This window comes from Nyctibius grandis, chromosome 4, assembly GCF_013368605.1.
Source record: "Nyctibius grandis isolate bNycGra1 chromosome 4, bNycGra1.pri, whole genome shotgun sequence".
Taxonomy (NCBI): domain Eukaryota; kingdom Metazoa; phylum Chordata; class Aves; order Nyctibiiformes; family Nyctibiidae; genus Nyctibius; species Nyctibius grandis.
The window spans coordinates 53,658,134-53,685,864 of NC_090661.1; the positions used below are offsets into that span (position 1 = coordinate 53,658,134).

Here is a 27,731-nt window from a genome sequence, read left to right on the forward strand (position 1 = left end):
TGCACCATCGCCTCCTTCCGTGGGAGCTCTGTCTGGGTTCCCACATCCATTTTGGTCTTCTTCCGCCGGGTAGATACCATTGTTCTTTCACTGAACTGGGAAATACCTGTTGGTGACACCCCTGGTTCACAGCTCCTTGGCACCTTCCTCGCCTTGTGCACTGGGAGGGAGTCAGCGCCCTCCCCAACGAGCTGCAAACTGCTGCGGCCTCTCTTGCCCTGGGACACACCCAGTCACAGCTGACTCTCCCTCTCCCCTCTGGGCAGGGACTAGTCCCTGACCTCCAGGAGGCTTTTTATCACCCAATCAATCACCACCCCCAATCAACAGGGGGTGGTGCGTTTAAATTGCCCGCGGTGCCTCTGGCTATGCCCCCTCCTCTCCTGATTCGTTGCCGGGAACCTCTGGGTCCGGGGTCGGGGGGAAGCAGCTCAGGGCTGCTGCTCCAGGGGGGTTAAGAGTACGAAAACCGCCCGGTTAAGCCCGATGCCGCCCTCGCCCCCGCACTAACCTCAAGTCGCTGCCGCCGCTGTCAGCTGTATCTATAATATTCTGTAAGGTGCTTCACTGATGCACCAGAGGAAATTCATACTACACTAGAAGGCACTCACACCAGAATCTCAACACGTAGAAAACCTTGACTATACGTATTTTGAAGAGAACATTCAATAGCGTATAGATTAAACATTCAACTGAATAATTAAGATGGCTAGGGGAACTTTCACACTCTGCCACATAAGTTCAAGGACCATTATAACTTTATTTTTCTTTTCAATTTATTTCAAGTGCTCAGTAACTTAGTCTACCATGTGAAAGTACCAAAAGCAACAGATTACTCCCAGTCAAATAACTATATTGTGAATAAACTAATTTCCTTGATAATACTATAACAGCATTATAATTCTAAGTGTATCTTAAGTAATCTAAATTTTCAGTTGAGCATATGACTGATCCTTATCAGTCCAGATTAGACAGCTTTGCCACTTGTATGAGTAATAAATTATTTTTCTTTTAAAGTCCTTGATGTTAGACAGAAGTGCTGTCCTAAATCACAATTGTAACTCTGTAACTGATATAACAGCATTTTCAAAAACTGTGTAAACTACATTTTGAAGTAAATAAAATCCTTGAGATATTATAAAATGTAAAACTAAATTCTCTGGCTTTTTTAGCTTTATGTCATTGTCAGCTTAGACTTTGAAAACCCAAAATTGTAGATGACATAAAACTAGAAATAACTTTTTATATTTTCTGTTGTTTGGGGAGGTTTTATAACTATTTCAGGTTTTGTTTCAAGTATATGTTTTTTAAAAAGCCTACAGTGCTTGTGTTATAATTACAGTAAAATCTAAACTCATTTTTTGATATATCAGACAGAACTAGTATACTGTTTTTCAATCTAAAACACTTAGACAGGGAAAAAAAATAAATCAACTCTTAAATAATTAACTTTTAAACCTGAAGTTTATTTTATGTCTTAACTAAAACTTTAAATTTTGCACTAAAAAATACCCAAACATTTGACTTCAGACTAACTCTTCAAAAGAATAATTTTATTCAAACATGCTAAACTACTGCATATCACTATCATAATAACACTGTAAACACAATAATAAGTTTACTTCATAATGCTGTTAAAAAATCAGCCAGGAACATAATCTACTTTCCTATCTATATCAAGAGTATGATTAACAAATTAAAACATCGAAAACATAGGTAAGCAGAAACATAATTGCTTTGACTGCAACTTGGAAAAGCTAAAAAATTAGGGCAGACCTCAAAATTTCTGCAGAAAACCCTTTAAAATGTTTAATGATCAAACATTATTAAGCCTTTCATTATATTTCCTGCTCTTCTCTGACATTGTCCTAGAGCCTCATGTTGTTGCATTAGTTCTGAGAAAGAGCCAACTACCAAATCAAGAAAAGCATTTTCTACAGCACCAAGATGTTTTCTCATTTAAGTACTGACCTGATTTGACCCTGCCTGTGAGTGCTGACAGAAGCAGATCAGAAGGTGATGTGACTGCTGGCTATGAAAAGCACGATGCACGAATGCAAGCTCGTAAGCCTGTAGCTCCTTGCTGTGTCAATGTACTTTAATCAACTTCTAGTATGTTCTGGATGTTCAGTTCTGCTTGGATATTTTTGGTGCTTCTATTCATGTGGTTTTAATTAGGAAAAACAAAGTTTTCAATGGTATGCAGGCATATTAAGCAATGGGCACACTCTAGTCCCGTTTCAGAACTGAATCCAGGAAATACTTTATTTTGTATTCCTAAAATATTTTCATTTTATCAAACTAAATTCAAGCAAAAGATATTTTAAAAAGACGACACAAAGAGCTCTTGATAAAACAACCTCATAATGAAGATTCGACAACAAATCCCTCAAAGAACATCATCCAGCCTGGTACAACACGTGTTCCAGAACAGCTTTAGAACTACCCAGAAAACTCTGTTTCCCTCAAGGAAAAAGCAGACCATCTCTCTCCTTTCTCCCTCTCATCTGCTTAAGATATGAACACAAATATTCCCTCCAGACTTTTACACATTTGACAATTTGAGATCACTTGACATGAAAAGCTGGACACAGCTTAACTGCGACTTTGTCCTTGTGAACCATGGCATAAAAGAAGTGGTCAGCACAGTAATTATCTTACTCCTTGTCCTAGCAATTACTTCTGCTGTAAGAAATGGCATTTTGACTGACAGTCAGTCAAAAGATACTTGAGCTAGAGGCTCACAGGAGGACTAATTAGTTTAATGGGACCTAAATTATGTCATAACTAAGTCATGAGTTCTTTAATGGAGGGAAATAAACTGATTATCACAGAATGTTAGGGATTATGCCCTTAAAAAACACCTGGAGATGACAAAGTGAGAATAGATGGATTTATCCTTAGTACAAACAAAACAAACATGCCATCATACAAGCCTAAGAATAAGCTAAGGAGAAGAGTTGATTTTTAAGCTGCAAGTCTAAACTTTCTGGGAAAAAAAAAACAAACCAACAACCTATCTGTCCCTCAAAATACTGTATTCAGAAAATGAAAATGCCTTATTCACAAAGAAGTACAATAGCTTGGTGAATTAATCTATTCAAGTGATTTGGGTTGCTGTAATAAACCTCTCAGAATGGTACACATTACATGATTTCAGTATTACATTGCTTTCATCCTTTGAAGCAAGAACGCAGTTTCCTCACCAACTGCAAATGGAGAATGAACCCCAGTTGTCACGTTTGAGCAAGGATGCACCAGCACACTCTCCAAAGCCTGCTCTTTGCAGGAAACAAACTATTAAAGCTATTAAGTTTCACAGTAAACAGTAAACTCCATTGCATATCAAAAAAACCCACAATCTAGTCTCAATGTCTAATTTTCTTCAAGAAAAAAAAATTCAAAAATAATTTTCTTATCTATATACTTACATGAAATTATATTTTTTTGAATTTGCATGTGGGAAGAACTTCATAACTGGATGTTTGTAGTCAAAATCCTGAAGCTTTGGAACTGAACTTCCAATTCTCGAAGCCCCCACTGTTCAGCTTGGGGCTCCAGTTTTGATTTTTGGTTGTAAAGTCACTTGTCCTGTCACTGTCCCACCACTGAAAAAAGAGACTGGCTTTATTTTCTTTACACTTCCTCTTCAGGTATTTGTATATATTGCTAAGATCCTCTCTGAGGCTTTTATTTTCCAGGCTAAATGGTTCCAGCTCTCTCAGCCTCTTCTCAGGAGATATGGTCCAATTCCTTCATCATCTTTGTGGCCCTGTGATTTAGACAAGTGAACTATTTTGCTGAAAACAGCCAAACTCTATCTCTCTCAGAATACAGAGAAATGCTTTGCCATTCTTTCTACCTGCCTGGCATATACCTGCTTTCTGTAAGCATGCAATTTACCTCTCTACAGTCCTGGATACAGAGGGACACAAAGCGGGAAAGAACCAGATGTTTTTAACCAAACTGAAGGTAGTACCAATTTCTTTCTCCTCTGTCTTTGTAGCAGGTGATCTGTTAGTTTCTGGTACTAGAACTCCTAATAGTAAAGAATGTTAATGTTTCTGGAATAATTTTTTAAGTTATGTCTGCCCTAAAAACAAAACTCTGCATGAGTCCTAGGGCAGACGATGCATGATTTCTTTCCCCCAACTTAGTCCGAGACAAGGAAAAATAGACAGATTTCTAGACAAGTAGGGAAATGAACTTATTAGACAACCTATAGTTGCTCTACAGCAGAGCTAGAGACGGCATTATCAGCAGAAATTCAAGCATCTTCTCTAGCTTAAGATGCACTGGCTACCACCTTTAGCAACAAAACCTAAACGTATCAGACATCTTAATCAAGTAGTCACAGTTTACTGGTGATAAAGTTCTAGGAAGAAGATACAACAGAACTATTATTTGCCAGCTAACTCACATGATGGATATTAAAAAAGTAGGAGAGGAAGAACAACTCTTCCTAATTTCTGTCCCTTTGACAGAAAAACGTGATTGTTCTTCTTTCTTTGACCTGCATGGTCGTGCAGTTGTTTTGCTCTAGCATAGAGATAATGGTGCACAAGGACAGACTTATGAATGAGTGCTAAAGTTTGAACTGAAGAACAGACATCATGGAAAGCAAAATACGCATTTTTGCCAAGCCTACTAAAGATCTCAAAAAGATGCACTGGTTTGATCTTAGGTTTTTCTTTTGCTTTTCAATAGCATCATCAATGCCAGGTGAAAAGTTAATTCCCAGTAAAATTCCAATACTCTGAAGCTCACAACAGTCACAGGGCTAGCACTAAGGAAAAAAAAAAAAAAAGGAAGAAATGGATCAAAAGGAAAAATTATTCTACAAAGTCTCCTTGGAGCATGTCAGCAAAGAGAATAGTCCTGGTGACATCAAAGGCTTTTGCCAGCAAACAGCCATTTAAAAAGGTGGATGAGTTCAGGGTTTTCAATTTGCTCACTGTCCATCAGAGAACGTAATGTACATAAACATGTTTTAGCTAGCCCAGACAAATAAGGAGCCTCAAAATGAGCATCAGTTTCCAGTGTGACAAGTTAATACTCTGAGGGGGCATCTTCTGAAATCTTTATACAGATCAGAATTAAATATGATCTCCCTAAGGTCTCTCAGACAAGGGAAGCACAGCCTACATTAAATAACCCATGCTCCTCTAAATGACTAGAATTATGAAGAGAGAACAAAGGAAAGCTCTAACCTGAACATACCAAGACATTGTTTCTTCCTCCTCTACCGTAAAGCAAACCGATCTACATCTCACAAGCTAATTCGGTAATTTATCAAATCCCACAGAACACACAGTTTAAATCAGTAACTTTGCAGGAATAATTCACATGTTCATTCAAAATTAGTATCTGCTACATATACGCAGCCCAGGCTGGACAGGGGTTCTTATCACAGAATCACAGAATGTTAGGGATTGGAAGGGACCTCGAAAGATCATCTAGTCCAATCCCCCTGCCGGAGCAGGATTACCTAGACCATATCACACAGGAAAGCGTCCAGGCGGGTTTTGAATGTCTCCAGAGAAGGAGACTCCACAACCTCTCTGGGCAGCCTGTTCCAGTGTTCAGTCACCCTCACCGTAAAGAAGTTTTTCCTCAAATTTAAGTGGAACCTCCTGTGCTCCAGCTTGCACCCATTGCCCCTTGTCCTGTCAAGGGATGTCACTGAGAAGAGCCTGGCTCCATCCTCATGACACTTGCCCTTTACATATTTATAAACATTAATGAGGTCACCCCTCAGTCTCCTCTTCTCTAAGCTAAAGAGACCCAGCTCCCTCAGCCTCTCCTCATAAGGGAGATGTTCCACTCCCTTAATCATCTTCGTGGCTCTGCGCTGGACTCTCTCTAGCAGTTGCCTGTCCTTCTTGAACTGAGGGGCCCAGAACTGGACACAATACTCCAGATGCGGCCTCACCAGGGCAGAGTAGAGGGGGAGGAGAACCTCTCTCGACCTGCTGACCACACCCCTTCTAATACACCCCAGGATGCCATTGGCCTTCTTGGCCACAAGGGCACACTGCTGGCTCATGGTCATCCTGTTATCCACTAGGACCCCCAGGTCCCTTTCCCCTACGCTGCTCTCCAACAGCTCTGCCCCCAACTTGTACTGGTACATGGGGTTGTTCTTGCCCAGATTTATCTTCTGCAAATACAGCAGACATCCAAGTTATGCTGCTGGCAATGGATAGAGCTATCAAAGCAAGTCACTTGAGATTTCACGTACAAGATTTTCCTCCTTATTTACTCCTAAAAATGCAACAAAAAAACTCAACTATCAGCACTCCAAAAAGGTGCAAATTTCCAAAGCACTTCTGCATCTAAGTGACATATTCCACAAGTATCCACACACACACAGGACCTCAACAATGAAAATGTGCAGATGCATAAGAAATGGGAGATAAATAAGATCAAAAATATGATACTCTCTATCCTCCAGAATAGTGGGATGATTTCTGGAAAGTAACTCTCATAAGAGATAAGAAACAAAAGATAAAAAACAGAAGCCCACTAGAAAGCAAGAGAAGTCCTTTTAGAGACAGACTGGATCTTAATGACCGAGATTGTTCCATTCAAACACCAAAACAGGTCCCAAGTGATCCTAATTACCTTCTTCTATTCCAAAAGACTGTTCCATAGAACTGAGGGATGAAACACTGAGAGAGACCTCTCATACCTTCAGTACACAGTTAACTGAGGCTGAGGGGGGAGGGGGGGGCGGGGAGTGGTGTGTGGACACTGATTAAAATTGAGATTAGACATTTATAGTGGAAATAAATTATGTTACAACATCTAATCATATATCATACCAAAAATCTTACAGCACGTTTATAGGTTTTTGTTTAATAAAAGGAGGTAAAACTTCACAGCAGAAGAGAAACTAACTACTAGTACTAGAAAGAAATTCTCCAAAGTAAAATATCCTATAGCTGTCCGTTAATCTAATACTGTTTTCTATTATTAAAGAACAGGTCTCTGACTTAAGAATTGCAATTCCTCTCTTCCTGACTGATGCTTAAAAATAGAATGTCATCCAAAGCATGCTAATGATATGAAAGTTCTCATAATGAAGAGCACTAATAATATCACCATGTAGCATGCAATATATACTGCTTAGTCTTTGTAGCTATGGAGCTGTGCTCATGGAAGTTTGATTCTTTAAATATATAAGATTTTCAGACACCAGACCTGCTTTCACATATAAGATCCCCTACTTGTACAAAGACACTCAATCCCCCGTAGCTTTCGCTAAAACGTCACAAATGCCTCAGCATTCGGATGGTACTTGCTGAGCCTATCAAAACACAAAACATTGGGGTTTTTTTTGCAATACAACAGCTGAGTTTGCTATCTTCAAAGAGAAAATTCAGTAACACCAATTACTGTATTATATAATTCCATTTTGCACCTGTTTTCTGGTATTTTAAAAATCCATTTTTTTAATACTTGACCTTCCTACTATGACTGCTTTAAATATTGAGAACTAGCATGTCTAGGTATCCAAGTTCAGTCAGGAAAAGCATGGGATGATGACATTTAAATGGTACCATGTTGCTTTTAGGAAAAGCAGTGAGTGAAACACTGACCACTGCAAGTCTAATCTTACTATTAGAAACAGCCATGCTGCTTTTAAATGGAGCATTCTTCTTTAAGTATACTAACATTCCTGTATAGCTTTTGCATTTAAGAAGCATGCAAAATTAAAACTGCATAAAACTCTAATTCTTTAACATATTTAGAATGATATTCTCTCAGCATCAGTACAATTCAAAGCAGGAGAAACTCCAGTATGCCAGGTCATGGAACCATACAAATCAACGTACATTCCCACAGAAATCAGATAAACTCATTATATTCTTTCTCTCTGGTTTGCTGACTTTTGACATATTGTTTTGCTTTAGTACCATTCTGAATAATGAGTTCTGTCACATTTTGGCCAAATGTAGCACATGGTACCAAAACAGAGAGAGTGAGCAAAAAAACTGTTACCACAGGAAAACATAAACAACTTCCCCAGTTGTAGCTCAAACCACGTAATTCTTTATAGTATAGGAAGTCCTACTTAAACGAATGGTATCATTCATAAGCACTCATGAATACATGGTATTAGACGTTTAATATTACACTACAGCAACCTTGGACCTTAGATTAGAACCAGTAATGAGCCACCGCTTCCTTAGCACAATGGGAAGTTGCGGATCTGGATTTCCCACAACACCTGACATCAGAGGTGGCTAGCAGTTCTTAAGAAACACTTTTTCCTGGATTAAAATGAGAATGTTAAATCGTTAAATGATGCAAACAACAGTGATTCAAACTTTTGATTCAACACCCCTAATACAATGGCCTGTAGTGGCACATTGTCTGCCTACTTTTTTCTTCACATTTTTAGCACCAAGGAGAAATACACCAAGGAGACGTGACACCCTTCTAAGGGACATTCACAGCCATACTTCAAAAAACTCCTTAAATTTCGTCAAGAACATTTAAAAGAAGAAAAATACTGGCCATTATGATCAAGTTTTCTAGTGTGTCTAAAAGCTAAAACGAAAGACAGCATCTATTCTGCTCTCTGCAGGCAATACCTGTTACTCATATGAGTAACGCACACAGAAGGTATGCCCTGGAGCACTAAACATTATAAAAACAAATTTTGTGCTGTAAATTACCTACAAAATTGGCTACTGCTAGCTCTTACCCCAACAGGAAGAGTAAAGGAAATCAGAATTTACAATCCATCCGCAATGACACCTACTAGAAGGGAAAGGATTGATGACTCAGGCTCACATCTGCCCTTCATACTCCTCAAATTCTCTCATCGATCTCACACCACCACTAGGCTTATAAAAGCATCCTTAGAGTGAACATACATTTAAGAAATAACACTAGCACATTTCTTCTTCAACATCAGTCTGCAACTATTTTTTTTTATTAACTTCAGCACCTGATAACATTCACTACCAAGTGAAATACTGAGGTACAGGAGAGGCCTCAATTTTGCAAGAAAGGCTGATCTTTTAAGATTACCCTAAAAGTTGCGGGAGTTACAGGTGGGGAATTAGTGGCCCACGTAATCGTCGCCTTTTAAACGCGAGCCAAAGGTCCACCTGCTGCAGATTAACCTCCTCCGCAGCCCGAGTACTTCAGGGCACACACGAGATTACTCCTCCACCTCCCGCCGGCCCTCTGACATTCAGGGGCGGCCGGGGCCGAGCAGCGGCCACCCACCCGCCCGCTGCGCCGGGTCACCGCGGCGCACAACTGCCCGTGCAAATTTCGGCCCCGCGCACCGGTGGCGGCGAGGGGAGACACGACACGGCCCGTTAAACCCGACAGCCAAAAGCCATTTCCCCCCCCGGGGGGGGGGGGGGGGGAAGGGGCTGAGGAAGCGCTCACTGTCCTTGACGTATTTCGACCCGCTCTCCGGATCCCCACAGCGCTGACTGGGCGCGGGAAGCGCAGCCCGGCACGGCACATGAGGCAGGCGGCAGCTGGGGATACTCGCGCCCCGCTCCAGAGGGGCGGGAAGAGCGGGCGGGGGACGAACCAGGCTGTGGGGCCGAGGCGCCCGGAGGTGGCCGGGGCCCGCGGCGGGATGCGGCCCGGTGGCGGTACCTGATGATGTCGTCCTGGTGCCCTAGGTAGAATTTCTGCCGGTGCTCCCGGGGGCTGTAGACCACGCCGACCCCCGCCACGAAGTAGACGATCTCCTTGGCCGCCGTGTAGTAGAGGTTGTTGCGGCACTGGTGACCCCGGTAACCGTAGACCCACTCCAGCCGCAGGTGGCAGCTCGGCGCGCTCCGGTCAGCCATGTCCCCCCGACCCCGCTGGCCGGGTACGGCTCTCTCCCGCCGGAGACCCCGCGGGAAGGGGGCGACGGGTCGGCCGCCCCCTTCGCTCGGCTCGGTATCCGCCGCGCTAATCCCTGGCCGCCGACATGAATGCCCGCCGCCACCGCTCGTCCGCCGCCGCCTCACAGAGGGCGCCGCCGACCGAGCCCGCCCCGCCGCCTCGCGCCGCCAGACATGGCTGCACCGAGACACCGCCCGGAACGCGGACCGAGGGCGCAGCCCGGCGCCGCTCCGACCCCCCCCCCCGCCGCGGCCCGGCCTGCGCCTGCGCCGAGGGCAGTGCCGCCAGGCGGCGAGGTGGGCCTGCGCGGCCGGCGGCGGGAAGGATGCGCGCGGCGGCCGCCTCTGAGCGGCGGGAGGCGCGGGCCGAGGCGCTGCGGTGGGGAGATGGCGGCGCGGCGAGGGGAGGAGAGGGGGCAGACAGGCCGCCGAGCAGTCGCGGGAGGGGGCAGGAGATAGCGGGCTCCGCCATCGCGCCTTCCTGGGTTTAGGGGGGCTCTTTTATTTACGAATTTCTTTTTTTTTCCTTTCTAAGCGAGGCCGTGTTTTCTCCCCCTTCCCCAAGTTTAGTTTTCTCTTTTTACTGCCCCTTCGCGGAATGTCCCTGTTCCTGTTCGACCTGCTGCCGCCCGGCTCTCGGCGGCTGCTGGGGCTGGATGGGTCCCTCCTCAGCCGTGGGTGGAAACCACCGCCCACCCGGCTCCCCATGAGGGCCCAGCGGCACACCAGCTCCATTTCATCCAAGAAGATGATGTCAGCTGTAATTCTTAATGACTAATATTTAAAACCTTTAATCCCACCGCCTGCCTCATACACCACACAAAAGTCACCTCCCATCCGTGCCTTAATTTCCCCACGACACAACTTTTCATCCTTGGATCTTGAAGCGTTTTACATGGGAAAGTCACCATTTTCCCATCTCACAGGTGGGGAAGCGACTTCTCTGTGCTGCATGAGGCAGCAGTGCAGAGGACCCCCCCTGCCACATCCAAAATTTTGGTCAGGAGAACATGCTCCCTCCCAGCTTTGTCACACTATAGAGTACCTAGCTGGCTAAATAAATGTGCATTACATGGTCATGCAAACAGTTTTGCACTATAAACTTGAATCCTTGTTCTAAAAACTCCTGGATAACTAGCCTGGTTTGACAATTGAAAATAAACCCAATCATTTTCCTATTACTTTCAGCACAGATTCAGCTTTCCAAGTGTATATATTTTGTCAGGATTTATTTTTAAATCTCTATTTCTTTAACTTCTACTATTTCATTAGTTATATTGACATTTCTTCCACAAAACATCTACTTCTAACAAGTTACTTCATGTTGGAGACATTTTTCCATTCTGTTTACATTTTAATTAGTGGGAGTTTTTCCTCTTAGATCTTTCTTGAGTAAACTTAATATTATATTATTCCTTCCATTGTTTTAGAAAAAGAATTCTTTTGTAAAAACATGCATTTAAGCATTCTAGTCAATTAGCTTCATATTAACATATTTTCAGTCTAGAACACCGAGAGATGACATTTTTCTCAAGTTCTGACAATAAGGATTTTCATGACACCAGGATCAGATGCAGCTTTCAGTCCCACACGTTTATTGAAAACAACACAAGGCACATAACAGAAGTCTGCGGAGAGATTCATGCAGCCTGAAACTTGACTCAAATATACAGCCAAGGAAATTTCCCCTTCCATGAAAAATTTAAATTTTCTGAAAGAAAGAAAGAAACAAAAGAGCTTTTATCCCTAATCAGGACAAAAAGTCATAATATATCCACCAACAGCTAAAGCAAGGGTTACTTCCACAAGAATCATGAGCAGTCTATTTCCCTTCTATTTGCTTCCTAAACAACCAGAGCACCTTGGAACTTGGGCAGTCGCAGTTTCTCAGGTGTCCCCAAGATGGGAGACTAGCCAGGGAAACAGACTGGAAAATTCCCAGCTAGCTTATCTTAGAAGTACAGAATGTATCATTCTTTCTAATCTGACGTTAACTCTGCGTGGCTGTTCTGTGTTGCTATCCCAGCTCTTTTCGTGGGAAAGGTGGTTACAGAAAAAGTCTATAACAATGATGCATAGTCTCATTCTGGAAATAATATGGAAAAGAAATGAACACTGGCTTCCTTTTGAAAAGCAAAAACAAAAAAAAATGCATTTCTGCTTTGCTTCCCCTTGAATTCCACAGAAAATGTTTTGAATGTCAATATATATTTAATCAAACTGCTAGTAAGCTTTTGTGCAGTTCCATAAAGTTACAAATATATTGAGGCTAAAAATAAGATCACAACTGCAAGACTGTTCCCTTCATAAGCTGAAGCTTATGAGAAAGTAGGTTCACAAAATACTGAATGTACATGATGACTGAAATAACTTGTTTCAAGCTTTTAAATGTTAATTGGATTGATTATCAGCAGACATAGGCATTTGATACATATTTGACTTCTGCTGTTGTAAAAGCTCATTTGAAAGTGGGAGTATTTTTGTGGTATAAATTAAGAATATATTAATTTTCTCTTTACTTTGCATTTACTGCATATTTAAACACGAATGTACAAAAATCCATAATAATGGTGTCTCTACTTTCTTCTACTCTATATAAATATATGCTTTTGTTGGGTTATTACTTAAAGTGAAATTCTGGACTTCTTGAGATCAATACTAATGTGTGGTATTAACTTCAATGGAGCTAACATTTTAATCTTGTGGTCTTATTCGCAGCTCAGAAATTAGAACAGGAGAGTATTTGGTTAGTGAAACTGAATAGGCTGTTTTCAGCCACGGGTTCCAAACCCAGTGTTACTAAAACTGAAAAGGCAAAACAGCAATCAAGAAGAAACTTTAATAAGTAGTGACATTGGCTCTGCAGATGGAAGTTGAAACTGGAAGTTGCAGATCATATTTCCTGTAATGAGCAGGAGAACGCAAAACTGTAGTCAGAAAAACTACGGATATGAAATGCAAAGAGGATGGGAACAGCTACATGTCACATACCACACAAACAGCCAGTATTTCCTTTTGATTGTTCTAGAATTGACCACCATCTCTAAGGTGAGGAAATGCCTGAGAGAAAATTCCAAGAGGAAAATTATTCGTGGTTGTAGTTTGCTAACCTTATGCCTATGTATATGGGGTGCAAGTGAAATTTTACACACTCGGTATCTTTTTTTGCCAGGAATAGGAAGCAGTGTAGTGTGCCAACCTCTTCCTCTACCTTTACTCTGTCTAGCATTCACGCTCAGCTCTGACATGCTTAATTCCTTTGGCCTCTTCCAGCCTGGACGTCTCCACCCAGTGTCACTGGTACCAGGCAGTCATCACTTCAGGAGCCACCAGCACCCACGACATCCCTCTGTTAGTGTTACATTCTTGTGTACGTTGCACATACACACTAGGACTCTGCCACCAGTCCCTCTCCGTTCTTTTTCTTGGTAGATATACAAACAGAGCGTGGCCTGTCGTTTCCAAGCTCTCCTCAGAGCCTGTGACCCCGCTCCCGGACCTCCCCGCCACCCCCGCAGCCCGCCCGGGCCGAGGACGGGGCGGCCGAGCGGGGCGGAAGAGGCGCGGCGCGGCCGGCGCTGTCCGTGGTGCTGATCTCGGTAGGCAGGATCCATGAGGCCAGGCGGTGTTCGCAGGGACAGGAAAGGTACATTTTATTAGACCTATGGTTATAGTGGCAAATAAACGAGCTTTTAGCCAAATACGACATTTTATGTGCTTCCAGTAAAGTATTTTACAAGTGAAACACGCTGTTTACTTGTTCTGCCTCTGCTGCCTGTGAGGGGTTTTATATCTTTCCTATGACATCGGATACATCACTGCAAATTATGTTTTGTTCGTATACAGTGACACAAATACATCACTTCTCTAAATAAAATCAAATAAGTGGCATTTTAATGTCTCACAATACATACTTATAAGAAGATGTACTTACTAGCATATGTAAATATATTTACAATGTATCTCATGTTCTAAATGGAACAAGGCTTAAAGAAGTGATTTCTTAAACAAATGCTCTTGGAACAGCTAATTCCAGAGCACACAAGATGAGAGATTATTCTCTGTTAAGTCCTAAGGAATACAGAGTAGCTGCTTCAAGTAGTAATTATATAATGTGAAACAGATGAGCAACAGTGACAACATTAATTTCAACATCCTTAGGGATAAAAAGGTCTCACAATGTCTGAAACTAATATTTTGCAAAACTAAGAAACCTATTTAAGAGAGAAAGTAATGAGAATTACCTGTTACCATTTAATAGTACTGAGGCAAACACTAAGGATCACAAAGGCCTGGTTACTACTAGATAAAAATAAGAAGTCAAGGAAAAAAGACAGCATCACAAACTCAAACACTATTTGAGTTAATTCTCCTTCAGAAAATTGAAAATGTAACAAGATATTTATACCATATCACCTAACACATAAGATGCAAGTTATTAAGAAATTTTAAAGGAATAAGATATATTATTAAATTAACAATAGAGAGATAATTTTTTTAAGTAACATTGGAAGTAGAAAGCCTTGAAAATAATCAGTAGGTCTACTGCATCGTTAAGAAGCAAAGAAACCAATTAAGGTTAAGAAGATCACACAGAAAAATAGTTATTGACTTCTTCACATCTCTTCTCAACACAGAAGAGTCTGGGAAATACAAGATGGGAGCACGTACAGAGTATGGTCACAGAAGGAGATATCTTTATAACGAGGTGCTGGAAAATTATGAGCTAAAGAGCCAACAAGCCATGAGTACATTATACTATACCTCCAAAAATTCTGACAGTTTCAAAATGTTGTAGCTGACATGCTCTGAAGAGAAAAATGCAATTGCTTTTTAAAATCATGTCCTACGTTGAAGCATCATCCAACACTGTAACCATTTTAAAAGCAAATTCTATTATAAGCTTGGTAACTATGAATCCATACATTTTCTTTTGGTACTGACTGATAAACTAGATACAATGGTTGAAATGAAAGTTAAACAGTTATATGTGTATGAAATTAAATATTACAGACATTAATTTGTCCTGCTTCTGCAAGATAAAATACACCTTGATAATTGTAGGAATTTTATTCATTTGGTAAACATTCATTCTGGGCACTGGAAGAAATAGGCACCCTATTGAAAAGACAATGAACATGTAATTTTCACAATGCAGGCAGCAACTAGGGCTGCAATATGTTTATTCACATAAATTTGATTTAGAAATGTCCTCATGTAACGGTTTCCTAACATAGGGCTGGTAAAGAGATGGACAAGATACAAACATCATTGAAATTAAATTCATCCATCATTAGTACAGAAAGCAACAACTTCTTCTGGACTTTCTAAAGCAGAAATAAATCTGTTTAGGACAGGAGGTGATGCAAGTACATCAGTAAACAATACGAGCTGAAACTGCAGAGGGAACACAATTACTGAAAACCATATACTGTCTTCCTTAGCCACGACATTTTTACCAAAAGATCTTGTTTTAGACTCTCTCCTGTAATCTAAAGTTCAAATCCTCTCTCTTTTGAAACTGAGAGAAGGGTTTCTACCATGATTTCAATGGCAAAAATCTCAGTCTGAGGATTTCCATCACAGCACATATTTTTTCCCAAATGCAAAAGAACTTCTACATTTAGTTCCAGATTTGAAGTTGCTGTAGTAAAATGATGTTTAATATTAGTCTCAGAAGTTAAGCACTAACATTTGTGTTCTTCCTTAAAATATCTGTCACAAACTTTAAGAATTGGCCCTAAAATCTGTGTTAGCACATGGGAACAGTTCACTAAAAGATTTTTTTTTAGTCTATAAACAATGAAAAAACTACTGTGTTTCAGACTGCCAACAATCTGACACCAGAGTGCGTTTTGGAGACACTCAATGGAGCACTCAGTTTCTTTCAGCAATGACATTGTGTTTACACAACATGGCTCTAGTTGCCACACACACACTTGGATCTAAACAGCTTTTTTCAGATTGCATTTTATGCATAATTATATGTGTACAGAAGTCATTCATCTAGGTGATTTGAAGAACTTGTATCAAGCACCAGCACTTGATATAACATATGACAACCTAAACAGGCTTAAATGAGGCGCATAAAGAGAGGCTGATTAAATCCCAATGCATTTTCTATCAATAGACTTAGGATGAAAATCTGATTCTGAACTCTCAAAATCAATTGATTTCAACTGTTGACTACACTAAATATAGAATGCAATTTATTTTAGATTCTACTTATGTGACAGCTATCTCTGGCTCCATCTTAGGATATAACCAAAAACAATGTGAAGCAACGCGTGTTTTGCATGCAGTGGTAATTTTTCTACCTGTTTTTATTTTTTTCTTTACAACTAGGATAGTGTAGGATGATCAACCCCAAAGCATGTTGTTAATATTTATTGGGGGGCAAATTAATATTTCAGCTGGTTGATGCTAATTATTAGATTAAAAATTGTCAGGTCAAGATGACATCTTTTTACACAGTAGTTGACAAGGTTTTCAAAATATAATGCACAGTACTGACTTTGCAAAAGCTCTCAAAAAGCATAGCTGTCAAAAGGAATCATAAAAGAGCTTAGCTATAAGTCACTACATAGAATCAATATACGATAATGCAGGTTTATCAAATAAATTTACCAGTGATAATTTAAATATTCAGAAGAACCTAAGGAAATAAAATATTTAAACATTTAAAAAAACAACAATATTAACTCTCATAATGCTGAGAAACTTAAAAATAGCATAGCACTATAGCAGAATGCAAACCTTGAATTAATTCATTTCATTGTATGACTCCATAGTATCAGATTTGGCTAAGCACTGGAACAGATTGGTTAAGGACTGGAATAGGTGGCCCAAAGAGGCTGTGGATTCCCCATCCTCAGAGATTCTTTAATCTGAGCTGGACAAGGCCCTGAGCAACCTCATCCAACTTTGAAGTTAACCCTGTTTTGAGTGGGAAGTTGAATTAGACAGCCTCCAAAGATCCCTTCCAACTGAAATCATTCTTTGATTTAGATACTCAGTTCTGTAGGCTGGTTCCCTACAGCCATATGCACTTAAGTCAGTCTACCGACTGAAGTAAAGTAAGCCTACTTTAAGGACAGCAAATACTTCATCTTAAGTGATTCCAATTGTAAAAGAAAACATGATTTGCTACATGATATAACCTTTTAGTGTAACTTACTGTGCACAAGCCTCTATAAAACAGCCACCCCTCACAGCAGAAAAATAGATCTTTTTCCCACATTTTTGCTCTAAAAATGATAAATTAATAACAAAACAGACTAACACTCCTAGAAGGAAGAAAGTAGATTTGTAGGGCACCTACATCATTTTCTGTGGGAACTAACAGGTATATCACAAATGATGATGCTGGTATGGCTTTGTAATTAATACAGTAGACTGAGTACCAGATCTGTATTCTCTCTCCACTGCTTCCATATATATATATGTGTGTGTATCTCTCGATATATATATTTATATATTTATATGAGCAAACCCATTTACATCAAGCTTTTTGGATATGATTGTTAACTTAGTATTATTACCAGGGTTACAACTTTGATATTTAGGATCCACTGCAAATAAGTGTGCTAGTCTAGTTGCTCTAAACTTGAAAAGAAAGAAAAAGAGTCAAGCCTAGGTTTTTTTAAGCTGAACATCCAGTCATCTGTGGATCCTTTGCAATTTTTTGCGACCTATCTTTAAACAGAAATAACATAGCAGCCTTTTTCATAGGCCACTGTTTTTTTTGTAGCTGCATTGATTTCTGCTAGTGTGATGAACACCAATCTATATTCAGCGCAGCATACGGAGCATCGAACAAGAAACAGTGTCTCATATGAACCACTAAAGATAAAAAGGAACAATCTAACTTGAAAAACATCCTGTTCATCCTGTACACTGAAGGAGGTGTGAATCTGATCACAAAGATTGTATTCAGTCCATGTGTAAATAGAACAGGGCAGACCTAAAGTCATATGAAGGCTAATGGCTTGGGACCTGAACAGTATTGCCATCTAAGTTCTGTTATCAACTGCTGGATGATCCCTTTTCAACTAGACCATGGTAACCATGGTTAGGATATCATGTATGATCGGCAAGAAGCAGCAGTATTCTTATTTATGACAGCAATAGTTGCTATTGATGCATATTGTTGTCTTGGCTGGTCACAGAATGAAACCTGCAGCTGTTACTACAAATTACTTTCCCCAATGCTGAATCTAAGCCTCAGCACAAAACTCTGCTCTTAATGCAATTTCATTTGCATGACCTCTCCTAATTTTCTACAGTCAGTAAGAAATGGGTTCTACAAGTAAATATTATGTGAACTCAACTTCAGATGGCAGGGTCCTTGCTGAAAAGAGGGAACTTATTCTTTGTGCTCTTCTGCCACAACCGTGTGCCTTCCCAAAAAGCAGGCACTTGGCATGACCTGATCTGTAGTCCTGTTTGGGTTCATTCAAAGTACACAAAAAAACCCAAAACAAAACTCGCTCTATGCTCTGTTGCTCTCAATTCTTCCAACATCAAATGTATCTGAATCATTAGAATGAACCCTTTTTGCATGTCATCTTTCATGATGCCAACTCTTGTTCAAAGGCAAGCCAGATGTCTCTAGCTGAGGCAATTGCAGGTAGATGTGCGGTAACATCAATGTTCATTTTCAAGCCCTTGTTAATTGTATTGAGCAGCAAATTACATCTTTCTTCTGTATTCTTACATCTTGAGAGAGATGAGTAACTGACAGAAGCAGTAGCCTGCATCTGAATGACTTAGCTACTGAGGGATACAGGGTGTTTCTCCACAGAGTTGCATAAGAAATTTTAAGGTACCAACATAATTTTAGGAATTATTTTTAGGTTCTATTCCTGGTTTTATCATAAGAATGTGAGGTCATGATGAGAGATAAAGCCTGAGAATTAGCATTCCTAGTTCAAGAAACATGTATGATTGCTTGGTGCACAGAAGACCCCCATGGGAGACTTACAGAGAAAGGCAAAGTCAGCCTATAGCATCTATGTTTTTAAAATGAAAGGTGTCTTAGATATCAGTGGGTCCTGTCCTCCTCTTCCATACGTACTTTGTAAGAAGCTAATTCATGTATCTCATACACATAGTTTAAATGTTAGGAGACTGATGCAGAAGAGTCATAAGCACATTTGGAAAATGCAAAGCATTTTAGGCATACCAATAGTTTATTCTGGAGGAATGTGTAAAGGAGAAAAACATTAGATACATCTGTCCTTTTAGAACCAGTATTCAGTATCAGTTTAAAGTGCCCTTGTCAGTAGGAAGAAAAAAACTGTATTAAAATAAAAGGTGAAAATGCGAAGCAGATTTAAATCTCTAAGCGACATGTGATCTTGACGAGTAATTGAACAATTAATTGAAACACAACTGAAATCCAGTACACAGATATAGATGTCAACAAAACCTATGTTCTATAAAAAGCAATTATACAAACCCATGTGTTTTATGAGTAAAGATTAATAATAACGGATTCCTGATATTCAGTAGAGCTCCCTGATATTATCATTCAGAAATAATTATAATAAGAGTTCTTCCTGTAGCTGCTCTCAGGGACATCTTGTTTTCAAATGAAGAATAAACCGTAGACAGAAGAGGAATTAAAGTGTCCCTTACTTCTGATTCCTGAATTTTCTGTTCTTGGTTGAAATAAATGAAGGCAAGGTTCAAATTACCCATGAGACAGTGATACCATCACAATACTCCAGCTGTAAATAAAGCAGCACCACTGAATTTCCTGTCCTTTCACAGAAAATGAGAATAGTCTCTCAAAACATACCAGCTAAGGTCAGGTCACTTCCAATACAACGAACGTGCATAGATATACAAGACAAGCACAGGACTTTTCTTTAATAAACACTGGTGATTTCTATAGATAAATCACATTACCGATTATTGTCTCAAGATAGCGTTGACACAATGAACATGGAGGGATTCATTATAGTTGGAGGGCATTTGAGTATTATGAACAAATTAAGCACTTCTACTTAAAGTAATGCAAGGGACTAACCACTAGACTACAAAACTTTTGAAAAAAGAATGCAGACAAGCCTATATTGCACTCAAGCCAAGCAACTTCCACCTTTCATAATATCACACATAAACACTACTTGTAACATTTCACACAGTGAAACCCATCTTCCACCTAGACAATCTCTCCCAGGATGTCGCTGTTACTAAATAATGATTTTTTTCTATCAATGTTAAACAGGAAATTTGTAATTTGTTCTTCTCCCACAAATCAAGTACATCTGAGGTATAATCCTCCAAATTTATTTTGTCCACCTTTCCCCAGAATGAATTTTCCTCATTTTGGGAGGGAGTGGGTGAAAGAAGCAGATAGCTCTAGCAAGCTACTCAAACAGTGTCTTAGCCCGGAGCTATGGGAAAGAAACTAAGCAGTTTCCACACACATTCAAAATTGTTCTTTTTCCATACACTATACACAAGTATGACAAAAGTGATCATTCCTGAAGTATAACATGGAGGTTTAAGCACTACTAATTTTACTGAAACCAAACACTAATTTCCCATAAGCCACTGAATAGCTGTCTTGTGATGATAGATAACACTTCCAGCTCTCAAATGGAGTGTCAGATACATATTTGAATTAATGACATCATGAAGGAAATACACCAGAGCTGAAAACCACTCCTTAATACTTTACAGATATTAATCAGAGTCTGAAAGATACCGTGTTCTCGCTTTTGTGGAGAAAGGCCAGCATGTTCAGTCTCCCAAGCTGTGACTGTGCACTCCCCACAACAAGTATCATCCCTTTGAGTGCGACTGAGAGTTATTTCTTGCACTGCAGCCTGTGTGAGAAAACAACTGAGAAGCCAAACAGGCTCTCCAGGCTTCTGTCAGCCTACTGACGAATACAATTCGATTGCAGAGTCATTTTATTTACAGGCCAGTTGTGTAGCGTGGCTACATACATGGGACACAGGACACTCATTTGCTGCCCAGTTGGTTGAATTCTTTTTAGATCTAGCATGTACAGCTTAAATGACGATGATTAACTCGCAAGTCACCAGTGGCTCACTTCATGCATAAAGAGGCATATGCGCAGAGGACTAGCGTACAGAGTTGCAACTGCATGAAGCTCTGAGAGCAAAAAGCTTTGACGTAGAAAACTCTTGCAGAGTCAAATTTCCACTGACCTTTGGCTCATACTCACCCGGTCCAATTTTGAGATAAGAACAGCTTTAGAAAAATGGGGTATGTGGTACACTGCACAACTATGCACTAGACAGGAATTTGTCTTTGTGGGAAATGAGAAGAGCAAGTTCTTTTTTCATCTTCACACAAATCAATAGCAGCAACTGGCCAGAGGCGGTGGCAGGAGCAGGGGATTGCATTCTAGGCCAGCATCCGATCAGCTTTGTTACTGGCCTTCTGTACTTGCTCTTTTATATACACCTCAACTCTGCAGAAAGACAGTTGCTGGGCTTTTTACTTTTACTGTTGGCATCAGCCAAATGCATATGGTACCCTTTTTTGGGATAAGCATCAGCATTTGCAGTAAAGGCTTGCAGCATGCTTGGGGATTTGGCCTCACCTGGTAGCAGCAGCAGGCTATGACAGACAGAATGCATTTTTATGCGTGCTACTGAGGTAGGACTGGACTCTGGGGATACAAATAGCATCTGCACCAGGGGATTGGCCTTACTTGAAAGGCAGGACAGGTTTAATCGTGTAGTTTTATATCTAAGTAAGTGCTCGGCTCATACAGAAATCTGTCAATATTGGATTGAGTCTTCTTTGCAATGTTCCTCTAGGATCAGGGCATACTTTTTAGACAGCTGTTTCCAAGAATAAAACAGTGCCACAGTTTAGAGAATTGATGTTCTCTAAGATTTTATGGAGGACAAACATAGATACTCTCAGTTCTATATTCATCCTGTGAATAGTGCACATAGAGAGGCAATACGTGAGCAGGGACTTACACGTACTGTAACCGTCGACTTGGGTGGACACACCTTTCTCTGTCCATCTTCACTTTTTCCTACCCTTATACAAACTTGTATCTCTAGAGCATTTATCAGTGAAATGTTCAATGCACCGTGTGTAGCTTCTGGAACGCTGACAAAACTGCAATGTGATCTGGGAGCAGGAGGAGACTGACAGTGTGTTTCTGTTCTACATGCTGGCAGGTAGGACATGAAAGTAAATGGTTTGATAAAAGCTAAATTTCCAGAATCACAGTAGCTTTACATTTGGAGCTGTATAAAGGAAATAATCAAAGGCTCTTCCTCACACAAGTATTGCTGACAAATTATTATGTAGATTCATCTTTCTTTGAACTTTGATCTAAGGTACAGCTTTTTGCTTTGTGATTTTAGTTCTGGTTGTTCACCTTGCCATGGGTGGACGCATTAGGCTTGCCAGGACAACTCTTTCTGGCTTTATACATTTGAATTAAATGCATACCATCATGTGGAAACTGAAAACTCCTTCTCATATCTGCAGCCAAACAAAGAGCAAAAACCCCTTGCACATTACAGCTTGAAAAGAAGGAAAAAGACTTTTCCTGTCATTCTCAACACTGTAAAATCTCCTCATTCTAAAAAAGCTGAAGATCCATCTTGATCTAATTGCTACCATAGGACAACATTACTTCAGTTTGATCACTAAGTGCAATGAATACCTTTCCCAACAGTCTAACAGATAAAAATTGCTCCGGGACCATTTTCCCCTTTCTTCTGCTGAGAAGCCACATCTATATGCCGTATCTAACAGGCTAACTTTGGAAGACTGTGATGTTTCTTGCTATAGATAGAATCTTGGTGCTATAAAACTATGGCTGAAGTCTAGTAATACGTGTATTACCGATTCTTTTATATGAAAAGCATTTTTCCACCTCTCCTCCCAAGAAAGCTATTTGAAATCCTTACTGTTCTTCTTGTTTCCAGGGGCATCCTCCCATGACCAGGGACCAAATACTGGCAGCCAACATGGCTCACAATTTATTCCCATTGGTTTCTAGTCACACAGCCTGATATCATTTTTTTCTTCTGAAAAGTCATCAGCTTTCATCAGAGGAATTCCAAGTTCATCCCCCATAAAGCATACAGCTTCATGCCTCTTTCTGGGTCTCCACTGCTTTCTGCTGGAAAGCCAAGTCTCCTTGAAGATCCATTCTTTTCTCTAGGAAACAGAAAACACTGTTTCCTTGTCAAGCCAAACACCCTCAGGTGAGCCAGAGCACGGAGTAGTCGATGATATCTATAACTAATCCACTACTTACTCACCTGAATCCACAGCTGGCAGGTTGAGAGCGTACTTGGAAACCTTAATCCGTTGTGTCAGTCTGCAATCACCACTTCATTGTGTTTCGTTTTGATTCACTATCTCAAAATGGAAATCATTAAAAAGACTGTTATAATCAAACATTCTAGCATCCTTAGACATTTAATTCACTTTGTAGTCTGGAAGTAGTCATTAAGATATTACGCCTTACAATAGGTGTTCACAAAGAAAAAATTACATGTAGCACTTTAATTACGAGGCTTTTAAGACGGTAGTGTCGGAATCAAAGCAGATCAAACTCTGCTTTTAGTCATTAGCGTACCAGCCTCCGAGAGGCTCTCGCAGGGAGGGGCTCGGCGGGGCCGCAGCTCCCTGCCCAGAGCCGCACCGTGCCTCGCCGGGGCCGGCCGCAGGACCCCGCGAAGATCGCCCAGGGCTGCTGCCTGCCTGCTCGCCCGCCTCCCCCGGGGCCGCACGGCGCGGCGCGCAGGCCCTCCCAGGCCGAGGCGGGGCCTGCTGTTTCCGTGGCAGCCGCTCGGCCGCCCGCGCTCCGTCCCGGGCCCCGCTCGGCAGGCAGCGGGCCAGGAGGCGCCGGGGCCCAGCCGGAGCCGCTGCGGCGGTCCCGCCGGCGGGATGGGGATGGAGCTGGAGCCGCTGTTCCAGGCCTGGAGCTACTTCAGGCGGAGGAAGTTCCGGCAGTGCTCGGAGCTCTGCTCGCAGCTGCTGGAGAGGCCGCCTGGCGAGCAGGTAGCGGGGGCCGGGCCGGGAGGCCGGGAGCAGTGGCTGGCCGGGCCGGGAGGCGGTGGTGTCGGTCGGCGGCAGGCCGCGTCCGTGCTTCCTCAGCGGCCCCGCAGGCCGAGCACCACAGGACTCCTTCTCTACCAGTTGCGGCTGCCGGGAAGGCCCGGTGTCACCTCCCCGTTAGCGGGCTGGGGAGGGCTGGGCCGCGCCGTGCTCCGCGAGGAGGAGGCAGAGGAGGGCCGGGCAGCGCCTCCTCACCGAGCTCCCTACGGCTCTCCTGAAACGGGGGGCGGTGAGCGAGGGGCTGCTGGCCCCTCAGACGCGCCCTGGTAGTACCCCTCCAGCCCCAGCCAAGTCAGGCGAGGGGAGTAGTGCGACAGGTACGTTGTACCACTGGGAGTGACGCCGTGACAGTGGTTGGGTCCCAGGGCTCCCCACAACAGGAATTTTAACTCACTCAAGATTTTGTGGAGTTAGAGGAAGAAAAGCCGAAACTAAAAGTCAGGTCTGCTCAAGGATGTTACTGTTGATTTTATACCGATGTTCAGACATCGCAGTTGCTGTATGGACTGAACCTCATAAGGTTAAGAGACACCCATCTTAGCTCAGCTTACGTACGAGCATTACCATGGGACAGAAGGCATTTCCGTGCCTCTGTGTTTGCTCTTTCTCCAGCTACAAAGTCTCTGGAAACGTTGAGCATGTTTTGTTCAATACCTACATATTTTCTCACTCTTCTGTAAGAAGGAAGGATTTGAGAATGTTGTTTCTGGATTAATATTTGTATGCATTTAAACATTTTTACTGCCATATTTTGAATACAGTAATTGAATGGACTTTTATCTTCATCATAAATACTTTACAGTAAATTAATAAGTCTCTCAAAGCATCCTATAGCTACATATTTTAAGAACCTTGTTCATCACAAAAGGAAAAAAGCTGCACAGTCACACAATTGTGTAAATGTAAAGAACAGTAATTGTTTAAACTGGTTTACAATAGATATTTAAAAGATGCATTTGTTTATGTTATATACACAACACCAATAAGGCACCATCAGCAGAAAAATTTTTAGCAGAGAAGACATTCCAAGCAAATTGGTCCTGAACACTAAATGAGATTGAGTATTAGTTCTGTGCAAGTCCTGCATCATTTATGTATATTTACATTATTGGGTCTTGATACGTGTAGTGTTTGCATATGGAAGTACAGCACTAGATTCATGATAGAAACTCTTGAAACAGTACAGGTAATAGCAGTAAATAAGAGTCATAAAGATCATAGTGCTTCTGTTGCTATTCATTTATATGTTTTTTTAATTAGTAGCACAATTTCCAATCTATGATCTCAGCATGGAAATATAAAGACAACTGCATTTCTACTGTGTGCTGGAGCTCAAGTGTAAAATTGTTTTGTTACACCTGGCAACTCCAAACTTTTGCTGGGCTGTTTCCAGTAGCATTGGAGAACTTGTTGAAGACATCTGCAACTGACAGAAGTGGGGTAAGGAACAGAAGGTGTACAAGGCTGGGAAAAATGTTTAGGAGGAAAATAACAAAACAGCAGTGAGAGGATGTAGATCCCGTTTGGTTTTCCTTCTTTCTTCCAAATATTGTTCACACTTGCTGCAAACATTTAAGTATATAAATTAAATTGTTTTCTTAGATAAAGCTACACATTCTTCTTAGAGAACCAGGACCTTACATAGTAGCAATATGCCGGTTTTTCCAAATACTGTATAAAGTTGGGACAACCAATTGATCACCTAATTTAATCAATGAAATGATTACACCAGCCTATAAGCTTCATATTCTGTAAGAATGAAAAAGTGAAAACATTTAAGCTAATTATGCTTTGAGAAACAGTGGAGAGTAGAGAGATGAATGGTGTCTATACTACGTCAAATCACAAGCTCTTAGAAGAGGTCCTATATGAAGTGTCTGAATTTTAAGAAAAAGTTTCGTCAGTGTTTTGAAGAGACTTCCAGGTCATGGTTGCCTACAAAGGACTGGACTTTATAACTTAGGTATGTTCGTTTCAGAGCTATATTCCTGTTCGGAGTTCTATGTGAAAAAGGTACTCTTCATCAGCAGCATATTTCAAACCTACCCAAAAGTTTAGATAGAAGAGAAATGTCTTTGCTTTCTGTAGAGGCAAACTTGAAATATGGTTAGCTTGGCTCTTGCCTCATATAATCTTCTTGAGGAATCCTTATTAAGAGTTCTTTTTAAGCAGGAATTAATGACTTCTAAAAATATTTAAAAATACATCGACTTTAGCTTGGACTTCTTCAACATTTTAAAAGTGCATGGAACGATATTGCAGTCTTTCTCTGAAAAGAGATTTCATAGATCAGTGTTTGAGTAAAGCACATCACAAGTTTGCAGGCACCAGCAAGTGGATTTTGCTCTATATAAGTACTTTATGTAACTGGAGTAACAGTTTAGAGACTTTTTAAAAATAAAGTAAATGGAGAGGTGGTTATTAAGTGGCAATTCAGCATGTTTCTTCAGAAAGAATATGGAGTTTACTGTACTTCATGGTGTATAATGTAATGGCTACACAGCTTCTTCCATCTCTGTTCGTCCAGACAAAGAGCACAGCTCCTGACAGGAAAAGATGTAGCATTATTTATACCATCTGTTTATTTTGGTACAGCAGGTTGGAGAAACCAGAATATCGGGTAAATAACTTTGAAGAGTGCAACTTGAACCAAACTCAAACCAACTCAACATACAAAATCTTACACCTGAAATTTCTTCAAGTAAAACATTTTCTAATTATCTAGTTAAAATATAGCTTTAACATTCATGGCAGATTTAACATGGAATGGCATTTCTTCTGTCAACTGTGCTCATGATGTTTTAGATTTACACTTTTTGTTGTAGTCAAAGCAAAATCTTAATATTTACTGATTATCTGTCCAAGTAAGCCTGTGTTTTATTATTCTGCTTCTCATTTGTAAAGCCTTGCAGGTCTTTTCCCTAGCTCTGTCATTGCACTTTCAGCTCATTGCTTTCTAACACTTGCTGCTTTCAGGTACCAATCTGTCACGTTTGCCCTGGTAGACTTCGGGCATGGAGTAAAGGAAATAGTAACATGCCTGAAGAATGTGTTTTATATGTAGTTGAAACGTTACAAAGGATTTTGAACCTACTTAATACAAGAGACTGAAAAAGCAAATCATGTTTATGTATTGCAGCATGTATACTTGGCATTTAATAGAACTGTTATTTTTATAAAACCTTTGAAAGATACTAAACTCCAAGGCTGAACACTGAGGTGATTAGAACTGAAATAAGTGACATACATTACTTAATTCTCCCGGTATGCCTAGTCTAATACTATCTTACATTATCCTGTATTTATTCTAATAGTAGCATGTCAGTTAAGTTGCTGTAGTTGTGAATACCAGAGAAGTGATTGAAGATTACTTTTTTAAAGTTAATTAAGAATCTAAGACCATCCTCGGGCAGGTTGTCTGTTGATTCCTGAAGTCTGTGTTACTTTTGAAGGTGGCATGTTAATGAAATCAGTCGTTCCTGAATATTTTGATGAAACTTTATTTCTGTCTTCTTCAGCCACCTACCATAAAATGGTGCTGTCTTCCATCTCTGTGAATTACATTAGTAGTGTTTTAATATAACCTGCAGAAATATCTAAAATTAAGTATGTATCATTTTTGGTACCTTACCCAATATGTGTGGTTTATTATGCTTAAAAAACACATAACAATTCTGAAACATTCCATGGTCAAACCCTTAATGGGAGCACTTCTGCAAGTCGGGCCCAAAGTATGTCATGTTGGGCACCAGAAAGCAAACAGACAAATGACAACACTTACGGAAA

General features: G+C 40.8%; 2 protein-coding genes across 7 annotated transcripts in view; one reads left to right on the forward strand and one right to left on the reverse strand.

Annotated features, from left to right (window-relative positions):
• EML5 (EMAP like 5) overlaps positions 1 to 10,022 on the reverse strand; it is a 124,473-nt gene extending 114,451 nt beyond the window's left edge. For all 4 annotated transcript variants that reach the window (XR_011047910.1, XM_068397597.1, XM_068397598.1 and 1 more), the window contains exon 1: positions 9,631 to 10,022. Coding sequence is in view for 3 of the 4 variants with exons in the window: in XM_068397597.1 (XP_068253698.1) it covers positions 9,631 to 9,827 (197 nt within the window). In the remaining variant the exon portion in view is untranslated. The remainder of the gene's footprint in view (positions 1 to 9,630) is intronic.
• A 13,681-nt stretch (positions 10,023 to 23,703) lies between these two features.
• TTC8 (tetratricopeptide repeat domain 8) overlaps positions 23,704 to 27,731 on the forward strand; it is a 48,284-nt gene continuing 44,256 nt past the window's right edge. For all 3 annotated transcript variants that reach the window (XM_068398439.1, XM_068398441.1, XM_068398440.1), the window contains exon 1: positions 23,704 to 23,888. In XM_068398439.1, coding sequence (XP_068254540.1) covers positions 23,775 to 23,888 — 114 coding nt within the window. In that variant the 5' untranslated portion in view covers positions 23,704 to 23,774. The remainder of the gene's footprint in view (positions 23,889 to 27,731) is intronic.